Source organism: Ursus americanus, chromosome 5 (assembly GCF_024610735.1).
Source record: "Ursus americanus isolate L20-20 chromosome 5, mUrsAme1.1.p, whole genome shotgun sequence".
Lineage (NCBI taxonomy): Eukaryota > Metazoa > Chordata > Mammalia > Carnivora > Ursidae > Ursus > Ursus americanus.
The window spans coordinates 384,651-407,853 of NC_142131.1; the positions used below are offsets into that span (position 1 = coordinate 384,651).

Here is a 23,203-nt window from a genome sequence, read left to right on the forward strand (position 1 = left end):
GTCCAAAACAAATTCTAATCCGTCTCCTCCTGCACTTTGGAATTGGCCCCTTCTTCGGAATTCTGACTTACAATACAAATTATATTCATCTTTTCAGGAGCACGCTTTTCGCTTCGTGCCCCTGACCCAAGCTGTGAATCCCTCCTCTCGTCCCCTCCAGTAGGACACTCATGTTCCCAAAGCTTTCCTGTCCCCCCGCCCAGTGTGTCTTCCAGCTCGTCTCTGTGGCCCCACAGGTGCTGACCACAAGCCTCCTCAGTTCAAAGCCATGTCCAAGTTCCACAAATACCTGCCCAGCTCTAGAAATCTTCCAGATTTGTAGGAAATATGCGTCCATGAGAGGACAAAAGATGGCGCTGGTTGGCCCCTCTTATTAGCGGCTACAGATTAATAGTGTTTTGGAGCCATATACATAGTGGAATGAAAAGGGAATTACTTGGGGTCCTTTGAAAGAGGGAGCCCCCAGGGATCAAAAGCAGAAGTCTCACCATTTTGGTGGTAAGGCCAGTATTTTAAAAGGTGCTGTTTTATTAAACTTTCTTCGTATTTGGCTGATGTATACTGGCAGTCAGACCACCCAAACTGTGCTTAGAGTTCTGTAAATAAATCATGGACCTACGTAAATAACTTGCAGAGCTCTAGAGCCAGGGCCCCAAAGGGCACCAGTAAAAACCAGGGCTCACCCCTAGGGTTGAGGCTGGGCGTAGCCTGGGTAACTGAGATCTCTGTGCACTTCCATCATCCCCTTCATGTTCCAGAGGCTCAGAGAGAGAAGGCCTTAGCTGTGATCTCTTAAAGGCAGGGCGACGGAGAGCACCCCGCAGGCAAAGGTAGCAGCAAGCCTGTGAACACGCGCCTGCATCTCCCGGGCAGGAAACAGGGTCTTAGGAAGTCTGGGCCAAAACGCTAGCCCGTCGTGATTATCTCGCTGCTACTCGGGCCAAATACAGCCACACCCCCCACAGTACCGCGGAACATCGCTACCGGGGGCGCCCTCGTCGGGGCCACGGGGTGTGCTCTTCACTAGACGTCTCTAGCACCTGCCCCCTTTATGAACCACGGCAAGGTGCCCAAGACCTCGGGCTCGCACACAGCCCCTGGTGTGGCTCCCAGTTCTGTGGGCATCCTGGCAAGTCTCTTACCTGGGCCCCGAGTTCCTCTTCTAGAGAACGAGAGGAATACTAACAGTACTGACCTCCAAGGGCTGTGGTGAGAAGTCAGTCATTCCATCCCTGTGAAGGACTTAGAGATCGCTGTTACTGCTGCCTGCATTTCCAGAAAATGAGTGTATTGGCAGAGCCCGGTGACGACCATGAAGGAAGTAACTAGGGTGATGTGATGCAGTCACTGTGGAGGTGATTTTTAGATTAGAGATTGCAATGAATAATATGGAGGAAGTGACAGGGTGCTGTGACATCATAACCCTGGGACATGTGTTCAGATGGGCAGTCAGGGTGGGCTTCCTCAAGGAGGTGACATTTAAGCCAAGATGAGGAGGAGGAAAGGTAGCCAAGTGGAAGCAGCACATCCCAGGCAGGGGGAAGCTAGTCCATGGTGTGCATTGGGAAAGAGCATGGTGTGTGCTGAGGACTGAGAGGGTTCCAGCCTGCAAGGGTGAGGGTGACCCCCAAGACTGGACAGGCAGAGGTCAGGTCGGGCAAGGCCTTAGAGGTTGGGCCGGTAAGACCACAGACGTCCCGCCCAGTGCAGGTGGAAGGCACTGAAGGACAACAATAGGATCTGATCTGTCATAGTAAAGAATGAGCCGGCTGCTCTGTGAAAACCAGGCTCGAGGGTGCAGAGGCGAGGCGGACAAACCAGTTAGTGGGCTCTCAGGGCTGCCCAGGTGAGAAACGAGGGCAGCCTGGACCGGGGTGGCGGGGCAGAAACTTCCCGACACTTGGTGGGTGGGGACACTGTGGAGCGGAGGTGGAGGCCCGGGAGAGGGAGGGGTTGGGCTTACTGAAGACGCATCGGCTGCTGGACAGCAGTGTTGCTGTCTGCTGACGGGAGCAAGGGTGGGCTGCAGGGGTCCTCTGGAAGGTCCTGCTCCAGGTGTGTTAAATAGAAGACACCTGTTAAGCTGAGATGTCAAATAGACAAGTCCAGAGATCCAAGGGAGGGCCTGGAGATAAAGAAGTGGAAGCTTCTAGCATGTCGTTAGTCTTGGGAATGGGACTGGTGGGAACGGAGAGAGGCAAGTCCAAGCCCACGTCCTCCACACTCGGGGATTCTGAGGCGGCGCAAGCCAGGATCCGTGCAGAAGCCGGACGGACGGCTGGTGCAGCTGCAGTGCGGGCACTTGGGAGTGCAGGTGAGGAAGGAAGAGAGGAGGAGGGGAAGGTGCGGGCAGGGAAGTGAGGGTCCAACAGAACAGCAGCGTAGGAGATCGGGCTGCCTGAGGAGCCGTGCCAGTGGTGACAAGCCCACTGGTGTTAAGCAGTAGAAGGCGAGGGAGAGAGGAACCACACTCCCAGATGATTCCCGCCATGACTCCTTGTGTCTCTCCAGCAATTACTGAGTGATTGCGGGCCATGTGGCCCTGTGGCCGCGTGGCCGCGCCTCCCGTGGTTTGGGCTGATGATGCCCGTGCAGGTGTCCTGGTGGCCATAAAGCCCCTTGCCCTTTGCTCCCCCAGTGCCTGCCACATTTAGGTTTGTGATTACAGTCTGGCCCCCGCCTTTTCGTTTTGGGGATAGCGTACCCCCCTCACAGGAGGCCCAAGAGCCCTGCCGGGCACCTCCCGGACCCCGCGTGCAGGTACCCCACCACTTACGGGGCTGACATTGAAGATAAAGACCGCCCCCCTGGCTGTGTGGTCAGAGTGAGGTTTACAGGACCCTTGGGAAGCAGGAAGAACCCTCGTTTTTGGTGGAGCGGGAGGCCCTGCAACTGCACACGCAGGGCCGTGCCAGGGGCTTGCACCGTGTGAGTGGGACCCCACAGTGACTTTTCACCTGCTGCTGGGGGCGGGTGTGCCTGAGTCAGACACGGGGAAAAAGGAAGGGATAATGCCGTTCTGGGCACTGCAGAAAACACCGCGTGGCAGGGGCGAATGGAAGGGGTAGGGTTTCACGTTGACTCGCGTCCTCGTGTGAGCCGGAAGGTGCTTGCGTTAGCCTTATTTATCTAGACAAACTGTACATGTTTCTCAGCTGAAGGCCAAGAAAATTAGAACTAGAAACGTCTATAGAAGGAACAGGACATGAATGGTTGAGGTTCCAAGGTGACCTGGATTCGTATCCCAGTCGACCTTTGAGAAACTGAGGAAAGCGGTTAGACCAGAAAGTGTGCCCCTGCGTGTAATTTCGCATTCGGATCCAGGGCCTTCTCCAAGACACATGTGGTCCATCCACAGCACCAGGTGAAGAACACTTTGATTTACCAGTTTCCCCAGTTTGCTCGGTAGTTAGGATCACCTGGGTGCTTCTCAAGCTGCGGTTCGGGGCCTCCCCCCAACCCTCCTGCGGCGGAGTCCAGGGCCAGGCCTGGTGCGGTGCTGCCTGCCGCGCTCCGGGGCCGCGCTGCCCCCTGGGGGTAGAACGCAGGTCACACGTGCAAGCCACGTGGCTAACTGTACGTTTTTAGTAACCACGTTTGAAACAAAAAAATAACGTGTTTAGCCCAGTACATCCAAAATACCATTTCAACATGTAATCATTATTTTATTCTTTTTTCATATCAAGTCTTCAAATTTTGGTGCGTATTCACACTACCAGCACGGCCAAGTGCGGACCAGCCGCCATGGCCGGTGCTGCCGTCCTGGGGGTGCGGGTGTGCAGTGTCGCTGGGGCGCAGGGGTCCCAAACACCAGGTTCCACCACTCGCCCCCACAACATCGGAAGGCAGGGGGACAAGTGGTGACACAGGAATTTATTTCAGTGTGGCCAACACCAGGAAGACGGGGACTAATGTCTCAAATACTGCCTCCCAAGTGCTGAAAACAGGCCTACGTTCATATTAAGGAAAAGGTGGGACAAAGGTCCGTGTGTACGTGCAGCTGGGCAGTCAAGGTTGATCACAGACTTGGGGTCGGTCATGCCGGGTCTTGCTGGCTCAGGGCAGGCGTTGTTGCTTTTGAGGGGGTAGTTTCGGTTCCCTTCAAGGGGATGCTTTGCCCATTGGTCTTCTGCCTGAGTTGAGAGAGAAGCTCGAAAGAAAAACTTAGTTAAAAAGTACAGACTAAAAAAAAAAAAAAAAAGTACAGACTAAGTTCAAAATGGAGGTAAAGTCCTCTTTCATTGTCCTTCAAAGTAGTTTGTAGAGTTTCAGTCGATGAGCTCATTGGAGGCCTCACTCAGATGGAAACAGGTAAAGTAACCCACGTTTTAGGTTTAGGTTTGAGGTTTGGCCTCGTCGTCTTTATATTGTTAAATATATCAGCGTCTTAGTTCGGTCCTGGGCACTGTACAGACCAGTGCACCTCGGTCTCCTTCCTGAGGCCCAGGGAGCTCTTGGGGGTAGTTCTCAGCTCCCAGCGTGCTCCCCACCCCGAGGGGGTGGGGCAGGGTCTTTGAGGGCCTCTCCTGTCTTCCTGGGTTCCGTCCCCCATTGGAGCCTGCCAGGTCTGGAAAGCTCCCTCCTGTCCCCCAGGGGCCTGGGTACTGGGCAAAGGAACCCTTTGTTTCGTGGTGAGGCTGGGATTTCTGTACTCTGCTGGTGGTGTGGATGTAATGGGTGGGGGGAGGGGTGCTGCTCTGGGCAGTTTTTGTTTTGAATTTACTGACTTCATGGTGACATTTTAAATTCTCTTCACCATTTTCTTTTTTCCCTTTACACTGTTAATATAACTTTAGAATGAAAAAGAAAAGAAACAGTAACAAAATCGAGGACAAATAACCCCTTCCCCATTCTTAATAGCCAGAGGGGAGGGGGAGAACTCTTTCCTGTTTTCCTAGCCCTCCCTCTGCAACGGAGGGATGTCTGTAGGGCCCCACCGTCCCAAGACACTTCTCACTTCTGCTAGGAAATGTTCCCTCTCTGGATTTCAGTAGGAAATGCAAGCAGATCGGGGATTTCCTGGTGACTGCTAGGGCCCAGGGGAGACCCACATTCCTCAGGAATTCCTCTGCAGTGGCTCTGGCTTCCTTGGGGCAGGTGGGAGGATTCGCTGAGGAATCCGGAGTCCTGGGACTTAGAGCTGGTTGTTAGGTTTCCTTTAAAAAGATCGTTCTCTCTCCATCCTCACTCACAAAAGCAGGACTAGATTTTTGTGTTGCAATTCTTTCACTAATGAGCTTGAAAAGCTTGACTTGCGCTCACAGTAGCTGGAGGCAGAAATGTAAAAGATATTTGAAAGGCCAGGCAGGCTGAACCCTCTGAACATCTGAGAGCCCTCCACCTGGGGGGTCACCCCCCCTTAGCCCTCCTACAGGAAGCGGAACCACTGAGTCTGGCTCTCACAGACTTCCCAAAAAGCATACAAAATTGTAAAACCTTCAAGCGATGCAGAAGTGAGTAAAGTAGAACATGAAAGCCTTCAGTCTGCTCCCTCCAGGGGTCACCATTGGGGGTCGGTGGGCAGCTCTCTGGTCTGCTGTTCGGGTAGGTCAGCATTCACACTCCGATTTTTAGTTGTTTTTGCAAAACTGGCACCCAGTAGAAGTCACCCTTTTCACTTGATAATACAGCAGACACTTTTCTGGTGCCGGTGCATGTTGATCCGAGGCGTTTTGTTTGTTTTTGTTTTTTTTAAATAATTGCAGAGTAGTTCAGTGGAACCATTATACCTTGCTGAATCTAACCGGTTGCCTGACTCCCATTCTTAGATGTTGTAACCAATACTGAAGTACTGTGAGAAAAATTTCTGGAAATCAGGTTGCCTCGGCAAGAGATAGGTTCATTTTTTTTTATTTTGCTAGATCCTTGCAGACTGCCTTCCAAAGCAGCTGTGCTCAAGTACATTCCTCATACTCATGAATCATTTCTAGAGGAATTTCTTCCATAAATCTGGTTTCTTGTGATGCTCCAAAGAATCAGGGAGTTGTTCAGAAGCTGTTTTAACAACTATTGTCACCAAGAAGCTGTCACCTGGGCGCGCTGCTCAGCACTGGGGATATGTTTGGGTAAGGTCTTCACCACCTCAGAGCCTACATGCCACTGGGGGAGCCCGCAGATTGGGGGCGCCTGGGTGGCTCAGTTGGTCAAGCGTCTGCCTTTGGCTCAGGTCATGATCCCGGGGTCCTGGGATGGAGCCCCTCGTCAGGGTCCCTGCTCAGCAGGAGCCTGCTTCTCCCTGGGCCTGCAGCTCCCCCTGCTGGTGCGCTCGCTCGCACACGTGCGTTCTCTCCCGCCCTCTGACAAATAACGAGCCGATTTGTGCTGCACAGGGCCCTGTGATGCTGCAGTGACACTGTCCCTGTGACAGGGGGGCCTCTTGAGGAAGGGCGCTCATGAGTGTTTCCCTGCCCAGGTCTTATGCTCGAAGGAGTCAGAGGAAGACAGGAAGCGCGCTGGACACTAGAAACCTCCTGGAACTGAACCCTAAGTCAGTGACTTTGGCTTACCCCAGCAGTAAAGAGCCCAAGGAACTTGAAGCCTTGGGGAAGGGAGGTTGTCAAAGTGCAAATCTAATCTAAATACTTTAAAGCGGGAACCAAGGACCTTTAAAATCAGAGTATCAATTTCTGCTCCATCACTACTGGTTTTTATTTTTGCAAAGTAGGATCGTGTTGATTCACGGAGTCGGGACTTGTCCAAGGTAGGCTGCCAGACCAGAGGTTTCTGTTCTCAGTGATTCAAGAGATGTTTATTAGCACACCTGGAAAAGGGGGTGTGGAACTCAGATTAGATTTTGTGGTCCAGCTGTACTCGTTCCTCATCTGGACGGCTACAACCGCCTGTCTTGTTCCTTTGTGACGTGTACTGCGATCGGAGCTCTCTTAAGGGCCCTTATCAGCCTTCAAGAATGCAGGGGTGAGATGTTCTGGACCTGAGGGGACCTCTAGGTACCTCCAGTACCTTCCTTTTCACACATGCCTTTTGGCTTGGCAAGCTCAACCCTCCTCCTCTTTGCCATGGCTTCCAGGGTAACAGCCACCGCCCTGATCTTGTCAAGTTACTCCAGGCACGCTTTGTGTCTCCTCCATACAGAGAAAAGAAGTTAAAGGCCCGAGTTCAAGAGTTGGTGAGCGCCTTGGAAAGACTGACCAAGAGCAGTGAAATCCGACACCAGCAATCAGCAGAGTTTGTGAATGACCTAAAGCGAGCCAACAGGTAAAGTCTCCATTTACGGATTCCCAATGGTGCCTGGACTCCTACACCAGGGAGGGCATTTCCTTAATTGCTGGGAGCCAGCTCTAGGGAATGGAAAGTCCTCACCAGCCCACCCCACCCCAGGCCTGGCCTTCCCTAAAGCATCATTTCCCAGAGTGTTTCATAGAAAACTAAGAAATGCTTATTAGTAAAGGCCTGTCCTTGGGCCAGATATGCTTGAGAAATGCAGCATACTACGGTCCCCTTAACAATTCCTACAGCGAAGGTTCTGAAGTCATACAATTTAAAAAAAAAAAAAAAAAAAAAGATGGTGTTTAAGCCAACATTTGCCAAGCAAAATTGGCTATAGAACTTTTATATGAGCAACAGTTTTTACTTTTAAAGTAAACTCTGGCCCCCAACATGGGGCTCTAACTCATGACCCCAAGATTAAGAGTTACACTACCAACTGAGCCAGGCTTTTGGGCTCAGGACCCCTTTATGCTCATAAAACACTGAGGAACCCAAAGGACTTTGTTCTAATAAATTACTTATCTATTGATAAATCTCACTTTAGAAACTAAAACCGAGACAAATTTTTGAAAGTTTTTGTTTGCCAAAAAAATTTCAAAATAATAATAATACATTGGTCACATTAATACCATTGGCATTTATTTAAAAAACTATTTTCCAAGAAGATAATTAGAAAAGTGGCACTGTTTTTACAATCTGCAAATCTCTTTAACGTCTGGTTTAACAGAAGGCAGCTAGATTCGCACCTCCACTTCTACGGGCAATACACTGTTGTGAAATAAATCGGGAACACCTGGCTTCACAGGGACTTGAGGTAAAGGATATCCAAGGCCCCTCTCCTGAGAGGGTTTTGGGAATCCCAGAGAGTCAGTGTTCAGACCACGCTGGGAGGACCTAACTGCACATGGAAGGGACTGGGCTGCTCTTCTGGCCCAGAGCAGGCATTAGAACTTACGGGCCCTGGGCTTACTCCCTGCTCTCTTCCCAGCAGGCTTTCAGGGAGGCAGTTCAGCGAGGCTTAGAGAATAAGCTGGTTTGGCTGGCAGCATTAGCTGATGGCCTTGTGCTCCACATTCCACCAGCCCAAAGCGTAAAGTCATCAGAGCCTCTCTGCCCTCCTCCTAGGCGAGGTCACTTAAGACTGCAGGGCTTGAGGAATACTCCTGGTAACTTAGACTGGACCGTCTGTTGCAGGCAGCCATGGACAACAAACAGGCTTATCACTTTATTTTTAAAAGATTTTGTCAGAGAGCGAGCACACGCATAAGCAGGGGGAGCAGCAGGCAGAGGGAGACATAGGCTCCCCACTGAGCAAGGAACCCGTGCGGGACTCGATCCCAGGACCTGAGATCATGACCTGAGCTGAAGGCAGATGCTTCACGGACTGAGACACCCAGACGCCCCCTCATTACTTGTATTTAAATGGCAGATTTCTGGAATTCACCTGCCTTTTCGCTTACCTATTTTGGATGTGGCTAGTCTGGGTTTTTGGTTTACACCCTTCCTAAGAGATTAGGGACAAGCCTCTAGCATGGAAACGAACTGTATGTAAGCCAACAGGTGAATGGCCACGAGTGCTGAATACTTGATTTCAATTCTGTAGAGGCTGAGTGACCTCGCTGGACCTGTTTACCCAGCAGACAGGACAGTGTGTGTCTCCACACTGCTCAGATGACTCTTCCTTCTCCCTCCCCCCGCTCCCACACAGCAATCTGGTGGCTGCCTATGAAAAAGCAAAGAAGAAGCATCAGAACAAACTGAAGAAGTTGGAGTCTCAGATGATGGCCATGGTGGAGAGACACGAGACCCAAGTGAGGATGCTCAAGCAAAGAATAGCTCTGCTGGAGGAGGAGAACTCCAGGCCGCACACCAACGAGACTTCACTTTAACCGGCACTTGCGTGCCAAAGCTCTGCCTACGGAAGCTGAACTCTGGCGGGTCACCGGGCAGAGACGGGCCCCGGGAGCCGGAGCACCTGGTGGGAGAGTGACAAAAGACGAGGTTGGCAGGTAGGTCAGCGCCTGCACCGTGGAGTACCACGGACTCAGCTCCAGGGACAAGTGGCCTGGTGCCACGGACTCAGCTCCAGGGACAAGTGGCCTGGTGACACCGTGCAGACTCTAGCCAGAGGATTCTGTTCCTCCCCTCTGGGCCCATGGCCAGCGTGTAAAGACCCGCTCTGTGCGCCACGCTCGGGAGGCCTTGCTTCTGCCTCCCGCACGGGCGGCCACTCTCCCACGCGTTCCACTATGGAGCCTGTGCAGCAGTGGTACCCTTGGCATTTGTTTTGTAAGATTGTCGCTTCTTCCCTTCTCTTTTTGGTAGTGACTGGACCTGTCATCCCCAGTTTCTTCTCTTTGTTCTTCAGGGATAAACACGGACACGTGTGGGAGTGCAGACGGGGTGTGTCTTCAGCCTCTAGAACTGCTGATTTGCTTACTACAACCAGGCTTTGGTTTTCGGGACCCACGCACCAGCTCTGAGACCCAGGCTGTCACTCAGAGGTGCTCTGAGAAGTAGATTACAGGGGGATGGGACATAGGCTTAGAGTCCCAGATACATTCGAAGTTACAGGGACAGCAACCCCAGGGCTTACGCCTGAACAACTGTTTGGGAGAATGAGCACTTCTTTCACCTCTCACTGTGGAGGCGGGGCTGGAAGGGTACTTTCTTCTGACTGTGGGATTTTCCTCCCAGTGGAGCCTTAGTAAAGCCAAGACTTAGAGCTGAGATGATCCTGTTGGTACGTACATTGGAACTAGAATTTTATCCGGAGTTTCAAGAGCAGAGGAGCACTGGCAGTACTTTCGCCCACCCCAGGGCACCACATAGTTGCTGTTCTGCATCAATCAAAATTCATCCACAGGAGTACCTACGTAGCTCTAGACCTGCCTCTAGTTCTCTAAGGGCAAGAGGCAGGACACTGAGTGTTCTGCACGCTGATCCCACCTATTTAAGAGACGGCTACTGAACCACCAGTTCGAGACTTCACTCCTGCTGTTACGAAAGGCAGGGGGCGAAGGAGTGGTCGCCGAGGCCTCCTTTTATCCTGCAGCCCCCCCTCCCCCAAAGTGGTGGTTAGTATATGGTACTTAAACAGGTTAAATTTCAAGCAAAATGCTGACAGGGCTGGGCCAGGACCAAAGTACCTGAATTCTTTCAGGAAGCCTTCCATCTTAAATTCATTATTCCGTTGCCTGCCTTTCAGTTCTTCTATAGTTAGCCTACCCTGATGCATTTTAAAGGACCACTTGCCTTTCATTCTGTAGTACTTGAAGAGCCACCCGCAGTCCCCCCAAGAATTATATCCCCAAAGTTTTGTGACCAGGTCACCACATGAGAGTCCCAATGTCCATGACCTGAAGATCTGCTTTCGGACAACCTGATACAAGGTCCTCAGCTTTCTGTACAATGGAGGCCACTCCGGCCACCGCCCTGGAGGGCAGAGCAGCTGCAGCAGTTCTCTCCCAAAAGCAACCACCCTTCTTTCTAAGGCCAGCATTAAGGCTGCCCATCTTCCCCAAAAAGCCACCCCAAACCAAAAAAAACCGTTATCAGTCTGGAAGGCAGCTTTTGGCTGCTTTAGATCACTGTGAAAGTGCCCACTGGCTCCTGTTTCTGTTACGAATCTACCATTTAGTCAAAGTTGGTTCTTGTGATTTTTTTTTTAAGTCAATTTTTACTTTGGGAAAAGTTTCATTTTGTCATAAGGAAAATGTGACTGAAAAAGTTATGTGCAAAGAAAAGTTTAAAAGACAAAATACTGGTTTTCCCCATTTTTCCAGTTTGCCGAGGGAGATGTTTATGGACTGAACAGATATCAAAACAGCTTTCATCTTCACCAACACTGAAAAGTATAGCTGACCCAGGACTAGAACCCTGTCTGCTAACTTCTGTCTACCATTGTTGGTCCAAGTAAAAAGAAAATTCACCCTTTAGGGTCATGTAACTCTTCCAGACCCAAGAGGTCTCAGCTCCTCCATTATAAGCCCCAGTATTACTGACCCTACCTGGCCGCCTTTTGAATTTATACTTCAACGTAATACTTCTAAATATGTGGTGATTGGGTGAAAACTATTATTTCCCCAGAAAAACTGTTATTTTATAAATGTGTGGAATAAAAAAAAAAAAGCAGTAGTTGATTTCCTTTCCTTGTATTTTTCAAATACTCCCTAAGACAAGATCCTTCTTGGAGGTGAACCAACAGGCATTTGTTTATGCTAATTGTGGGGCCCACTGAAACCACACTGATTAAATCCATGCACGTACCTGAATGCTTTCTTATAACCTGAGTTTTTCTTTCTAAATAGCAGCTGGTTTATATTAACCTCTCCATCAAAGGTGAACAATGACACTGATTTAACTTGTAGGAGGTTAAAAGTCTTCCGACTTCCATGTTTTTGTGTTCCACTTCCCTCAATGGTTACCCCTTTTAGGCAGTCACCTTCTCTGTTCCGTCTCTGGCTCTTAGAGAAGCAGCATGGGGAGAAAGGATCCATTTCACAGTTCCCTTGGAGTGTATTTCCCACTGCTGAATTAAGGTAAAAATCATAGCGAAAGAGACTTCCGTCTGCAGCTGGAGTGGCATCAGTCTGTGGGCCTGCCAACTGATCCGAGGTTCTGCCAAAGCCCATGTGCACCAGCTGCCGAAACTGCTGTGGACTCGCGGGTGGTAAGAGTCCTCCTGGAGACTTCCACCGAAAGTTCCTTATGATTAAATATACTAAGTGATCAGACAGCTGAGATCATGCCCTTCCTGCCTCTCCTGCTCCGGCCCCAGACATACACTAGATGTTTCATCATTGCCAATGCAGGTAATTAGCCATTTCTGATTCATGCTCATCTACAAGCACGTCCGCTTTCTGAAGGTAACATCCAAGCTGCCTGAAACTGGAATGTTAGGTTAATAAAAAATTAAGTGCCAGTTAAGCATAACTGCTTAATTCTCCTTTAAGATGCTTGCACTTGTTGCTAAGTCTTCCTCTGAGCCGGCAGCAATACTTTACAGGGATCTCAGAGAACTTTAAATTAGAGCCTTGACATTCTAACTACTCCAGAAAGGCAGTCCGAATTAGAGCCTATATGATTTCTTCTTAAAAACTGTTAAAGTAGTAAAATCCTTACTGGCCTCATCCTAAAAAAAAACTTGAAACTATATGAAAATCTCCTAGTTCCTACCTGCACATTGATTCCATTATTTTAAAAGAAAAAAACACCCCATGGTTTTACCTCATCTGGACCGGACTAGGCCACTGGCATGAGTTAGGAACCTCCAGAGTTGCCTGTTCCCTTCTGAAGGTGTTCCTGCAGCCCGCTACAGTTATCCTGCAATGATTTTTAAACTCTCTCAATTAGCTTAAAGCTCTCAAGAGAGTTTGGGGTATCATGCTCGTATTTTAAGTAGTGAGAAAGACATCAGGAACTACAGAAAACACCCAAAGGATCCCCAAAACTTTTAAGACATTTGCAAACGCCTAACTGGGAGTTACGGCTCATCCATGAAACTATGTAAAGTGAAAAGTTCATGCTAAGTTTACAGCTGTACCTGTATTTCTAGATGCAGCAGAGATGATAGAAAATTTTTGGAGGCCAAAAGGGAAAGAATTCTGATGATATTTCTGAATTGAATTGAATGAGGGTGCAGTTGATAGGGTTGCCAAGGTTTTTAGGGAGGGGGGGATAAGTAACATTTTTGAGGTTTTTTTCTGCAGTGACAGCTTTGTAGAACAATAGTATTAAAAAAATCATATAGCAAATATTTTTCTATTTATCTGGAATGGCCTGACAAGAAATGATACTTGCTGCACACCTATTTATCCGAATCCTATTCTGGTCCCTGGAAACCTTGTGTTTCTGTAGGCCACGCTGAAGTTAGCTGTGAATCTGTGGCCTTCTGAAGTTCCCCGTTTCACACACTTGAAGTTAGTTACTTTCTAACTGATTACATGTGATTCACTAGTAGATACATGTCTTCGGCTGCCAAGCATTGACTTTTTAGAACTGGACCCAGAACTACCAATGTAATGCTGGCTGCTGCCACCGTATCGTCACTGAGCACTCGATGGCTGTTAAAATACAAGCAAGTGGAAAAAGAATACAAGCTGAAAAGCAGCTGGACCTGCATTCTTGTTTTACCAATTCCTGTATAGAGGAAGACTGTTGCACATACAATGGTTGCATTTTTGATTAAGAGTTATATTGGATAAATTCTCTACTCAAATGCAAGTGAGCTCTTGCATGTGGCCGAGACAAGAAATCATTCTGCCCCGTAACAGCAACTGCTGTTGAGTAACTAGATCCTTGACTAACAGTGCTTGATTTTTCCATAGTCGAGGCTGCTAGAAATCACTTACCCACTGATCATCTGAAATACCAGCTCAGCAGAATGAAGCAGCAAGCTACACACAAACTCCCCCACATTCACACCAATGACCTGCTTTTAGTTAGTTCTTGCTGTAACTTTCACTTTTGCACTTTCTGCAAATCAAATCCATGTGGAAAATGTTGTTTGTAGAACTCACAGAATTCACTGAGTGCTCGTGTCACGACTGCCAAATGAATGAGAGCCCCTACTAATCTTCTGTTTGAACCTAATGCAAAGATGACACACGTTCACTTTTCTATTCCTAATCAGTTTCTAGACACATTATCAAGACGTACTTTGCATGAGATTTAAGTTTCCTATTATTTGAAAATGTGCTCCTTTTAAACCACTTGAATTAGAAGAACCTGCCTGAATGTACTGTCAGTTACTAAAGCACATGGGACTAAGTTTGCATCTGTCAGTATTCTGTTTGTACTGAAAAGTCTCATTTTAAAGTTTCCCCTTAACACTGTACTATACCTTGTAATTTTTTAGATTCTTCACTTGTATGCTTTAAAATGTTTCCAGATGCCTTTAGTTTTAGCTGCTGTAAAATAGCTACTTTGTGTTATTTGATATAGAATTGTTTAAGAAGAACTCCATTTATTTATACAGAGACATTTATAATATTTTACAAACATTCTTATATTCTGAATAAATATTTCTAATTCCATGATGTACTTCAACTGTGTTCATTAAAGGGTGACAGGACTGTCCTTCTGCAAACCTGTACTGCTTCACATTAAACTGAAAGCCCTAGTCAAAGCTGGGGACCAGAAGACACTATATTATCATGGTCAAGACAGCCACAGAACCCTCATTTATCACCTATTTGGCTGCCTTTTAAAATTTGGCATGAATGGGAAGTTATCTATTGAAAAATCTTTTTTCATTTTGAAAAAATCAGGGAAACAATATAATCGGGGAAGTACAAGGAAGTCACACATGACTACAAAGAAGATGGCACGGAGCTCTGCAACATGTCTATTAGAGGAACAATGTTTTCCTGCAAAATGTGGTCAGCTCTCAACATGAAAGCAAGGTGTAACATCCTGGTCCCCCTCTTAAAATTTTAAATGAAAATAATTATATAGCTGAGGTTTGTAGTGGAGAAGAATGTATTTCTCCCATGATCCAAGGACTTACATATTCTATTTAGAAAGCCTGGTTCAAGAACAACTGTTTAAGAATTACTGGATTGTATATTATCTAACCAATTTTGCTTTGAACCAATAACCAAACTGTTAAGTGTTTGAGATGGAGAATACATACCGGTTCTTTATTTTCACTTTTGCAGAGACACTCTTTCAATAGTTCTTCCCATCATATAAACATGCCTTTATCTCATACTTGTCATTTTTTATTGGTCCAAAGAGAGACAGACAAAATATGAGTAAGTTGGAACCTATGATAACAAGTAACAGTAACAGGAACCAGGTTAAGGTAGTAATTAAAACTGCCCAAGCAGCAAAATTTATTGATATTGCACTACAAACAGTCTAAATTTAACACAATATTTTTACAGAAAGCCAGTATTTGAACAACCAACTGTAAAAATGTTTTAAAATACAAAAGGAAACCTTCATTCATTCAAATTGTATTCTGTAAGATAAAAGGTTTTTAATTTCTAAACTGGTGTTATTTACATCAAAAAGCTTTCAAAAAAAGAGCATAACTGTTAAGACACGGGACTTTGTTCATTTTCTCAGGGGAGATTACAGCTGGCATTGCTAGTCAACTGTGGAAGTACAATAATCCTGCAAACATTTAAACTCACTGGAAAATCTTAATTTATGATAGTCACACCCAATATAAGTGACAATCAGTCCTCATCCTTTGATTAACACTAAGGGAAAAGAGACAAAGCTACTGTTTAGCCAGAATGTAATAAATCCAGAAACACAATAAATCCATCTGAAAGTTACCAATTTGTATAACAAGGTAAACAGGTATTTTGGGGTTCCTTTTCTGCTCTAATTGTTCGACAATTAACCAAAACAAGCACCAGGAACTTCATTACTACCAGAGACAGAATTATTCCAGTGGTTTACTTACAGTCTTTTTCTAAACGTTAAAATGCCCTAGAAGGTAAAGTCATAAAATGCTGTGATAATTAAGGCAAAAATTAAATGTTAAATCCTTTCACACAAGACAAAAATGATTACTGAAGAGTTTACAAATCACATTTACCCTAAAGTCCAGTTTTCTCAACATCATATTTAGTGAAACCATTTCAATTTTTTCTACCAGCTTTTGTAGGTCCCACATAAAATTTAACATCACTCAGCATAAGTCTCTTCACCTTCTCCAGACTAAAACCTTCTCCTAAGAAAACTGTTTTAAGACTACACAATCTTCCTTGAACACTACCTAGTCTCTGCAGCATAAAAGACACTTCAAACCCTTGTTTTAGAAGTGGTAGGGTTAAAAAGAAAAATTCTTATTCCCTTTCCCATCCAAACTGCATGAAAAACAATCTTATACAGAATTTCACTTGTTAATACATGAACTATAATTCCATTTGATTAATCATTTTATTCTGAAATAAGACTGTTTTTAAATTTTCATTAAAGCCAACAGGTAAACTTTTAAATCTGAATTGTATGTGTCAATTACCAAAGATGATTTTTTTAAGGTATTAAGCTAATAAACTTCAAACACAATCATAAGAAAATATATGTGTGTGTATATATATAATGTGTGTGTTATATATATATACAAAATAGTTCATGGTTTTATTTTCCTTCCCTGTTACTGAAGGAAAAGTTTGTAAGAAAATGGAAAGTCAGTTAGCTGTCTCCTGTCCTAACTTCGAAGTGAAATGAGCAAAAAAGTAAAATTAAAGACTCAGTTCTTCAGATACCTATATTTCAAATTAAAAGGTACTTGTACAGCATCCAAATGCAAACCTAAAATGAACAACAGAGACAGGAGTCCCCTAGGACAGTAGTGAAATGCACAGGGAAACTCTTGTAGATACGTCTGTTGTGCTTTTCTACCAGTGCACACCATATACACAGGACACGAAGAGAGCAAGTCCACTGCCGCTCGCTGCAGAAAGTATTAACATCTAACCCAACTGCTGAGGAACAGTTACTACCTGCTAAACTGCATTCAGCTGAGAATCTTTGCTTTCATTTGCTGCCATCCATAGTTGATTCCAAAGTATCACGAAATAGTAATATAAACCAAGATATTTTACAAAGAACTAGCTAATTTCTTAAAGCTTGAGCAAGGACTAACAATGTGGATTTGTGCCCAAAATGTTTCACACCATAGTTTGTAGCTAGAGATTGTTTCAGAAACTCAATGAATTAAAAGCAGATTAAATTAAAATGTTACATTCTATCTCAGAAAGCCCACAACCTAAGACTGTTAACTAAGACTTCTCAAGGACTAAGGACTAGCAGAACACTGCCAATTTCACCTTAGAACCACAGTTTTCTTTGTTCCCAGACAATCTGACAGCTACATGCACTGAGACCCAAAACAGCACTGGTGTCCATAGCCTTCCTCTCTGCTTGTGGATCAAGGGTCAAGTGAGATCATCTCTGAAGGGCAAGATATGATCACTGCATATAAATTTCCAAAGTGGCAGATTTCACATAAGGATGTAGCACAAACTATTCTATACAAGGGACAAGATACAAAGGGCAGGTGGGGTAGCAGTGGGGGCTCTGTGGCCTCTTCCTGGCTTCAGAAGCCAATAATCAAAACACCACCCAAACCCCTACAAGAGCCCTCCCACCAAAAAAGCAGCACCTATATATGTTCAGGGCCTTATTCTTCCATTGGACTAAAGGACTAAAGAAGTCTACTAAGAGGAGGGTCCATGTGGTTACAAACCACGGCAACTGATTTCTGCATCCACTCCCTTCCCCCCAAGCACCGCTGGCCAATACTACAACACAGCTAATGCAAGCACTGTGTCACCGTCAATTCTTTTCAGACTGTGCTTTCCAGCCGCTACCATCCCTAGACCATCCCCTCTGCTAACCACAGAAGACACAAGACAAATGGAATCTCTTTACTAGTGATTTCATTAATCTGGGGACCCAGATTAAAGATTCAATTATAAACATCTCTCAAAATAAAACTTCCATACTTTCCCATAGTTTTTAATTTACAATTCTTTGTACTTTACATTAAAGTCTGAGCAACTAAGCTGGTGGAAGCCAGCCCTTCAGGTCCACTCCCATGTATGAAAGGTAGCTTTATTCTCCTCCCTAGCTTTACTGTTTCAATAGTAAATGCTGTTTGTCACAAGAGAACTAGATGGAAAGGAATGGATCACATTCAGCACGAATGTACAGGTACCTCATGAAGTGGCTACGTCACACGCCTGACCATGGCTGGCTGTGCTCTGACTTATGCTCCTGTAAGAAAGCAGAGAACTTCAGTGTGGCTGGAGTTGTAAATTATCAGCACAGGAAGGACCAGACTCCCAAACACCGATCTTCAAAGTGAGAAAAATTACTTTAGATTTACTAGACTGCTTGGCGACCGTAAAAAAATAACAACTTTATCCAGAGCTAAAAAACACTTGGTAACAGCCATATATATTAGACACTGCTTGACTAGGCAATGATCACATTGCTAGCCTAATACAACAGACAGCACTTAAGCACTGGTTTATCTTCTAATATTTCTTCCTTACACTCTCTTTGCCTAGCAAGGATAGCTATCTCCTCCCCTCAGGCCACTTTTGTGCTATAATAATCTATCCTATATTTTGGAACTGCAATCTAGAACTTTATTTTGAAAGCACGGGACAGAGGCTTTATTGCCTATTTGCAATCTGCCACCTTCAGGACACACCAGTATAAACTTCAAGAGCAACTCAATTCTAGGAAGAAAAAGATGCTGAGGCCATCATAATCTCATTTTTAGAGTTCTTGGCAACTATACAAATACACTTTGAAGTCTTAGGACAGAATATAAAATGAGGAACTCTAGCTAGGCTTTACCAAGCTATCAGAAATAAGGTTTAACAGAACTGTTGTTTTACTAACACCTGCTTACCCAGAGACAGGTACTTAAACTTAAAGGTAAAGGATATTGATACCTTCAGACAAAGTAAGAAATGTCTTGCTTATCACTAATCTAAAGTTAGGACAATACATATGAGCCCCTTCCCCAGGCCAGAATATAATCTGAGTCAAAAATCACTAAGTGACACTTTTTTTCAATCATAAAAACGTTAATGAATCTGACCTTGTAACTATGATTAATATGCAAAGAAAACACTTCCTCAGAGAACACAGAGACAAAACAGATGTCAATCAAAACAAAATCTCAAGAGGCAGAGGGAGGTACTGGTACAAAAATAAATATAAAAAACCAAGAGATATTATAGAAAGAAAAGTAACTTGGCAAACAATCTAATTTTTAAATTGACTTTGCTCCTTACTATTCACGTTAACTGTTGGAAACAAACAAAAAAGAGGGAATTAGGTAATGAAATGTTTTTAATGCATACATGCACTTAGACCTGAACTTTTCTAAAAACCACCATAATATGTTGATCTTTATAATAAAATTTAAATATAATCCCTGTGGAAGGATGCCATTCACTTAGGTTTGAGTTTTTATTTGATATTACACACAAACTACTAAAGCCGTAAAAGACAAAGTACCAACCCAATCTTATAGCATAAAAGTATTTTTGCCATATTTTGCTATACATCTTAATTATCTGCACTAACTAATTGATATTTAATAGAAAAATAAGAATATCCAAAGCTCAAAGCAGCAAGCAGTGACCACAAATCCCTTGACGGCATAGGAGAGTTGCTTTTATACAGTAACGTGAGAATCCAACTAAAGTTTCAAACCTCTTCAAATTTCACCCACGCTAAGGGTGCTCTTCAGTTTATGTCTCAGGAAGAGGGTCACTGGTTGAAATCCTAAAACCATTCATTTGCTATTTCTTAACAGAAACTTGTGAAAGCATGTAAACTATATACCCCTATCTTTTGGATAACGATGGTTAAGTACAAAAAAGTTCATTTAACATCTTACAAATCATTACAGTTATACATAAAAACACCTACAAAATTTAAAAAAATAAAAGATTCACAGTGCACTGAACCTTGGAACATGTAAGTTTGGAACATAAGAACATTTAACAAGTGAATTCAAAGACCTATTTTTCTCTCAAAGACATAAAACACAACGAAGCCAACACAACTACTCTTCTCATCCAGCTTCTTAAAATGCAGCACACAGAAGTAAATTATTGCATATTCAGCACACTCTTTATCACTTGATTTCTTCAAACCATGCTAAAATTTCTCAAAGGAGAAATCCAGTTCTGTGCTAAGCATGGCCTTTCTCAAGGTAACCTGAACACTGAGAAACTAATACACAGGTTCAAGGGAGTAAGTACAGCAGATGGACCTAAAATAGGTACACCCAACTTCCCCATTTTCTGCATAGTTAAGTCACATCACACACAGAAACTTTAACTCACATCTTTTCTTATCTCCAACTGTCAAGAGAGCTAAAAGCCTCAAGTTACCAAAATCCCATCCCAACAATACCCTTGTTTTGTTCCACAGTGCATTAAACGAAGCAGCACAACAGCAATACCATTTAACCAGAGTTAAACTGCTGTAATTGAAAAGAGATACTCTGTTGGTTCTTGAAAAGGCTCAACACCTTTAGAGGACATACTTATGGTAACTAACTCTAATCTCTTTTGCTTTTGTATAAGAGCTGAAAAACACAACTCTAGGCACCAGAGAGACTGACCAAAATATTCAAAAAACAAAACAAAACCACACACACAGACACACAGGAAATCACTAAAATTATACGGTTTCCAGATGATAGTAAATGAGTGAAAATGATTTACCTGCTATAGGCAAACTAAGTTTTCACTCCCTTAACAATTTAATAGAAATCTGGAATGCTGGGACCAGCTATAAATATGGCTCAAGGAGACCCAAGCAAAGCAGCTGTATTTCTGGAAAGAACAGTAAGAGCTTCCAAAAGCAATCATATAATGTATTTTAAAAAAGGTCACGGAAGGATTCACAAGTTTGTCACATTACAAGATGCAGGATTATGAATAACCCAATTTTAAACACACTGCTGTAATCGTGAATTCTCCTGCTTAGCACCAAGAGGGTGATACTTTTATTAATAAATAGAATTTCTCCTTTAAAATCAAGCCATTTAAAAGCTAAAGCAAAGAAATACCAAGTGAATTCCTTACAAGAGTACTTCTTCTGAAAGTCCTACTGGGTTAAATAGAACCCCTATTAAATAGGCTATCTATACAGAATAAAGATTTCTACAATAAAATTTACAAGCAGAGATATATTTTGTGGATACCACACGTAAAAAAAGATTTTTAAAACCCACATGGCAGATGCACACGCACACATATGCTCACACATCACCCCCCCAAAAGAAATACCTTCAAATGAGGTCAGAAGCAGCCCGAACACTAAAGTCCCCTTAAAAGTCCTGGTGATTGTCCTCGATTAGAGCTGAAATTCTTCTTAAAATGGGCATTGCCATCTTAAGAAGATTTAAGAATCCTGGAGGAGCAAAATACAGTCCTAGAAGTGAGTTATGTATGTTACCTTCATGTTCTGATCGTCCCCTAGTAAAATGCTTTATTTGTACCTGGGTGAATCGCATACCCCTTCCCTTCCCGCTCCATCATCCAGGGGCTTCAGCATGCTCATAAAAGCATGTCAGTTTCTGCCACTACTGCAAATTGGAACCTAATACAACATTTGTTTCCAGAGATGAACACCAAGATGCAATGCAAAACCTAATAATGTCAGTATTCCATTCATATTTACACAACTGTGATAGAGAATAAATTTTCACAGGAATGAAACCATTGTACAATACTGAAGAGTCAGCGGCAGGACAGTGAAGACAAGACCAAAGCAGCTGCCATCAAAGCAGCTGCCAGGTCCCCGCCTCCTTGGGCCACGCTCCCCTCCCCCCACTCCCCAGCGCCCTCCCAGGTTTGCTGACTGCACAAGGCTCTCAATTCCAAGTCAGAGCGTCCACTCCCCACCCAACCAACTCAGTCCCTGTCCAGGCTGAGGACTTTGTCCTTTAATGAAGTGCTGTGTTCATTTTTAACATGAACATTACATAGTAGATGCTGGCTCTAAATAAAACCTTTCAACAAATCTCCCAGCAGAGAGGATTAGAGAACCTAAATGGTTAGAAGCAGAGAAATGCGCAAAATGCCACCAAAGCAGATGGCCTGCAATTTTGACTTCTGTGACATTTTTAGCTCTCGCATTCATTTAATATTTTGTGAATTTTCAGTTTCTTTTAAAAATGTCAACACAAGGAAACTCTTATTGCAATCATTGTCATGGACAGATGGAGCATTCCCATTAACTTGGCTACCTAATGATGACTCTAACACTATTTTCTTGACCAGAACACGAAATAAAAATCACAATCACACAGAACAAAATGCTCTCATAAAAAGCAACTTAAATTTGTTAGCCAAACACTGAAAAGGTATATCTGTATAAAAGGTTATAACTGCATTTACAGTGCAAACTTATGTTTCTTTCTACTCTCTCTTCTGCAGAGAACGTTATCTTCAGAAACATCATTACCTCCCTGCATTTCTTTAAAACACCTGAGAAAGGTAAGGCTCAAAGAGACACCCACTCAAATGCAACAGGTCTCTGATCCTGGGACTTCCACAACACATCTGCTGCTATCAAAGGTCCAAGATTTTCATTATAGCATTATGGTCAAACTTAAAACTCAAAAAGGCTCTGGATGAAAAGGGGAACTTGCAATGACCATTACATGCCACAGACTGTCCCTCGGCATGTTCTAGCAACTGGTCTTCACTGGAGCAAGGCAAGTCATATACAGCATCTGTTTAAATAAATAAATAAACAAACTCAGTAACTTAGTAAGAACTCAAATACTGCCCTTCCCACCTTTTGTGATAAAGGAATTCATGTACAGTATATATTTTTCCTCACCACACTCTAAATCTAACCCAAGTAGAACACCAAGATACTTTCCCTAAACTGAGGCTCAACTGATTTTCTCATCTATGATTATTGATTTCCACACATTCATTCAAAATCTTAGTCTCGGCCTTTAAGACCCTTAATATTCACATGCTTTCAAAAATGGGCACACTTTTGTCTACCTCCCAATTTTTCTGTGCCAACATAAGGGGAGCTTCTTAACAAAGATCAAAATGTAGGGGCGCCTGGGTGGCGCAGACTGGTTAAGTGGCTGCCTTCGGCCCAGGTCATGATCCCAGCGTCCTGCGACTGAGTCCCACGTCGGGCTCCCTGCTCAGCGGAGAGCCTACTTCTCCCTCTCCCTCTGCCTGCCGCTCTGCCTACTTGTGCTCTCTGTCAAATGAATAAATAAATCTAAAAACTAAATAAAGGCAAGCACTGTAAAGACTACAACTGTAATCTAAGATGTGTAAAGAGTCTAATTCTACAAAAATAAAGATGGAGCTTACCAAATCTTCAGAGAATATATTAACCTAAAGAAAAATCCAAATTTTCAAAAACATGGTCCAACAAAACTCCCAACTTACCAGGGCTTGTTTTTATTTTTTTGTTTTAAAGGTAGAGCAGAGACCTGACC

General features: G+C 44.3%; 2 protein-coding genes across 9 annotated transcripts in view; one reads left to right on the forward strand and one right to left on the reverse strand.

Moving 5' to 3' along the window:
* MCC (MCC regulator of Wnt signaling pathway) overlaps window positions 1–14,264 on the forward strand; it is a 375,394-nt gene extending 361,130 nt beyond the window's left edge. For all 3 annotated transcript variants that reach the window (XM_087861917.1, XM_045777293.2, XM_045777291.2), the window contains 2 exons: window positions 7,093–7,215; window positions 8,936–14,264. In XM_087861917.1, coding sequence (XP_087718043.1) covers window positions 7,093–7,215; window positions 8,936–9,116 — 304 coding nt within the window. In that variant the 3' untranslated portion in view covers window positions 9,117–14,264. The remainder of the gene's footprint in view (window positions 1–7,092; window positions 7,216–8,935) is intronic.
* DCP2 (decapping mRNA 2) overlaps window positions 3,171–23,203 on the reverse strand; it is a 66,607-nt gene continuing 46,574 nt past the window's right edge. The window contains exons 11-13 of one of the 6 annotated variants that reach the window (XR_006776170.2): window positions 17,909–22,465; window positions 14,864–14,996; window positions 3,171–6,760 (exon numbers count right to left, since the gene is read on the reverse strand). Coding sequence is in view for 1 of the 6 variants with exons in the window: in XM_045777295.2 (XP_045633251.1) it covers window positions 22,302–22,465 (164 nt within the window). In the remaining 5 variants the exon portion in view is untranslated. Of the gene's footprint in view, window positions 6,761–14,849; window positions 14,997–15,029; window positions 22,466–23,203 lie in introns of those variants that run through there. The other 5 variants (XR_006776172.2, XR_006776173.2, XR_006776169.2 and 2 more) reach the window with 5 other exon arrangements.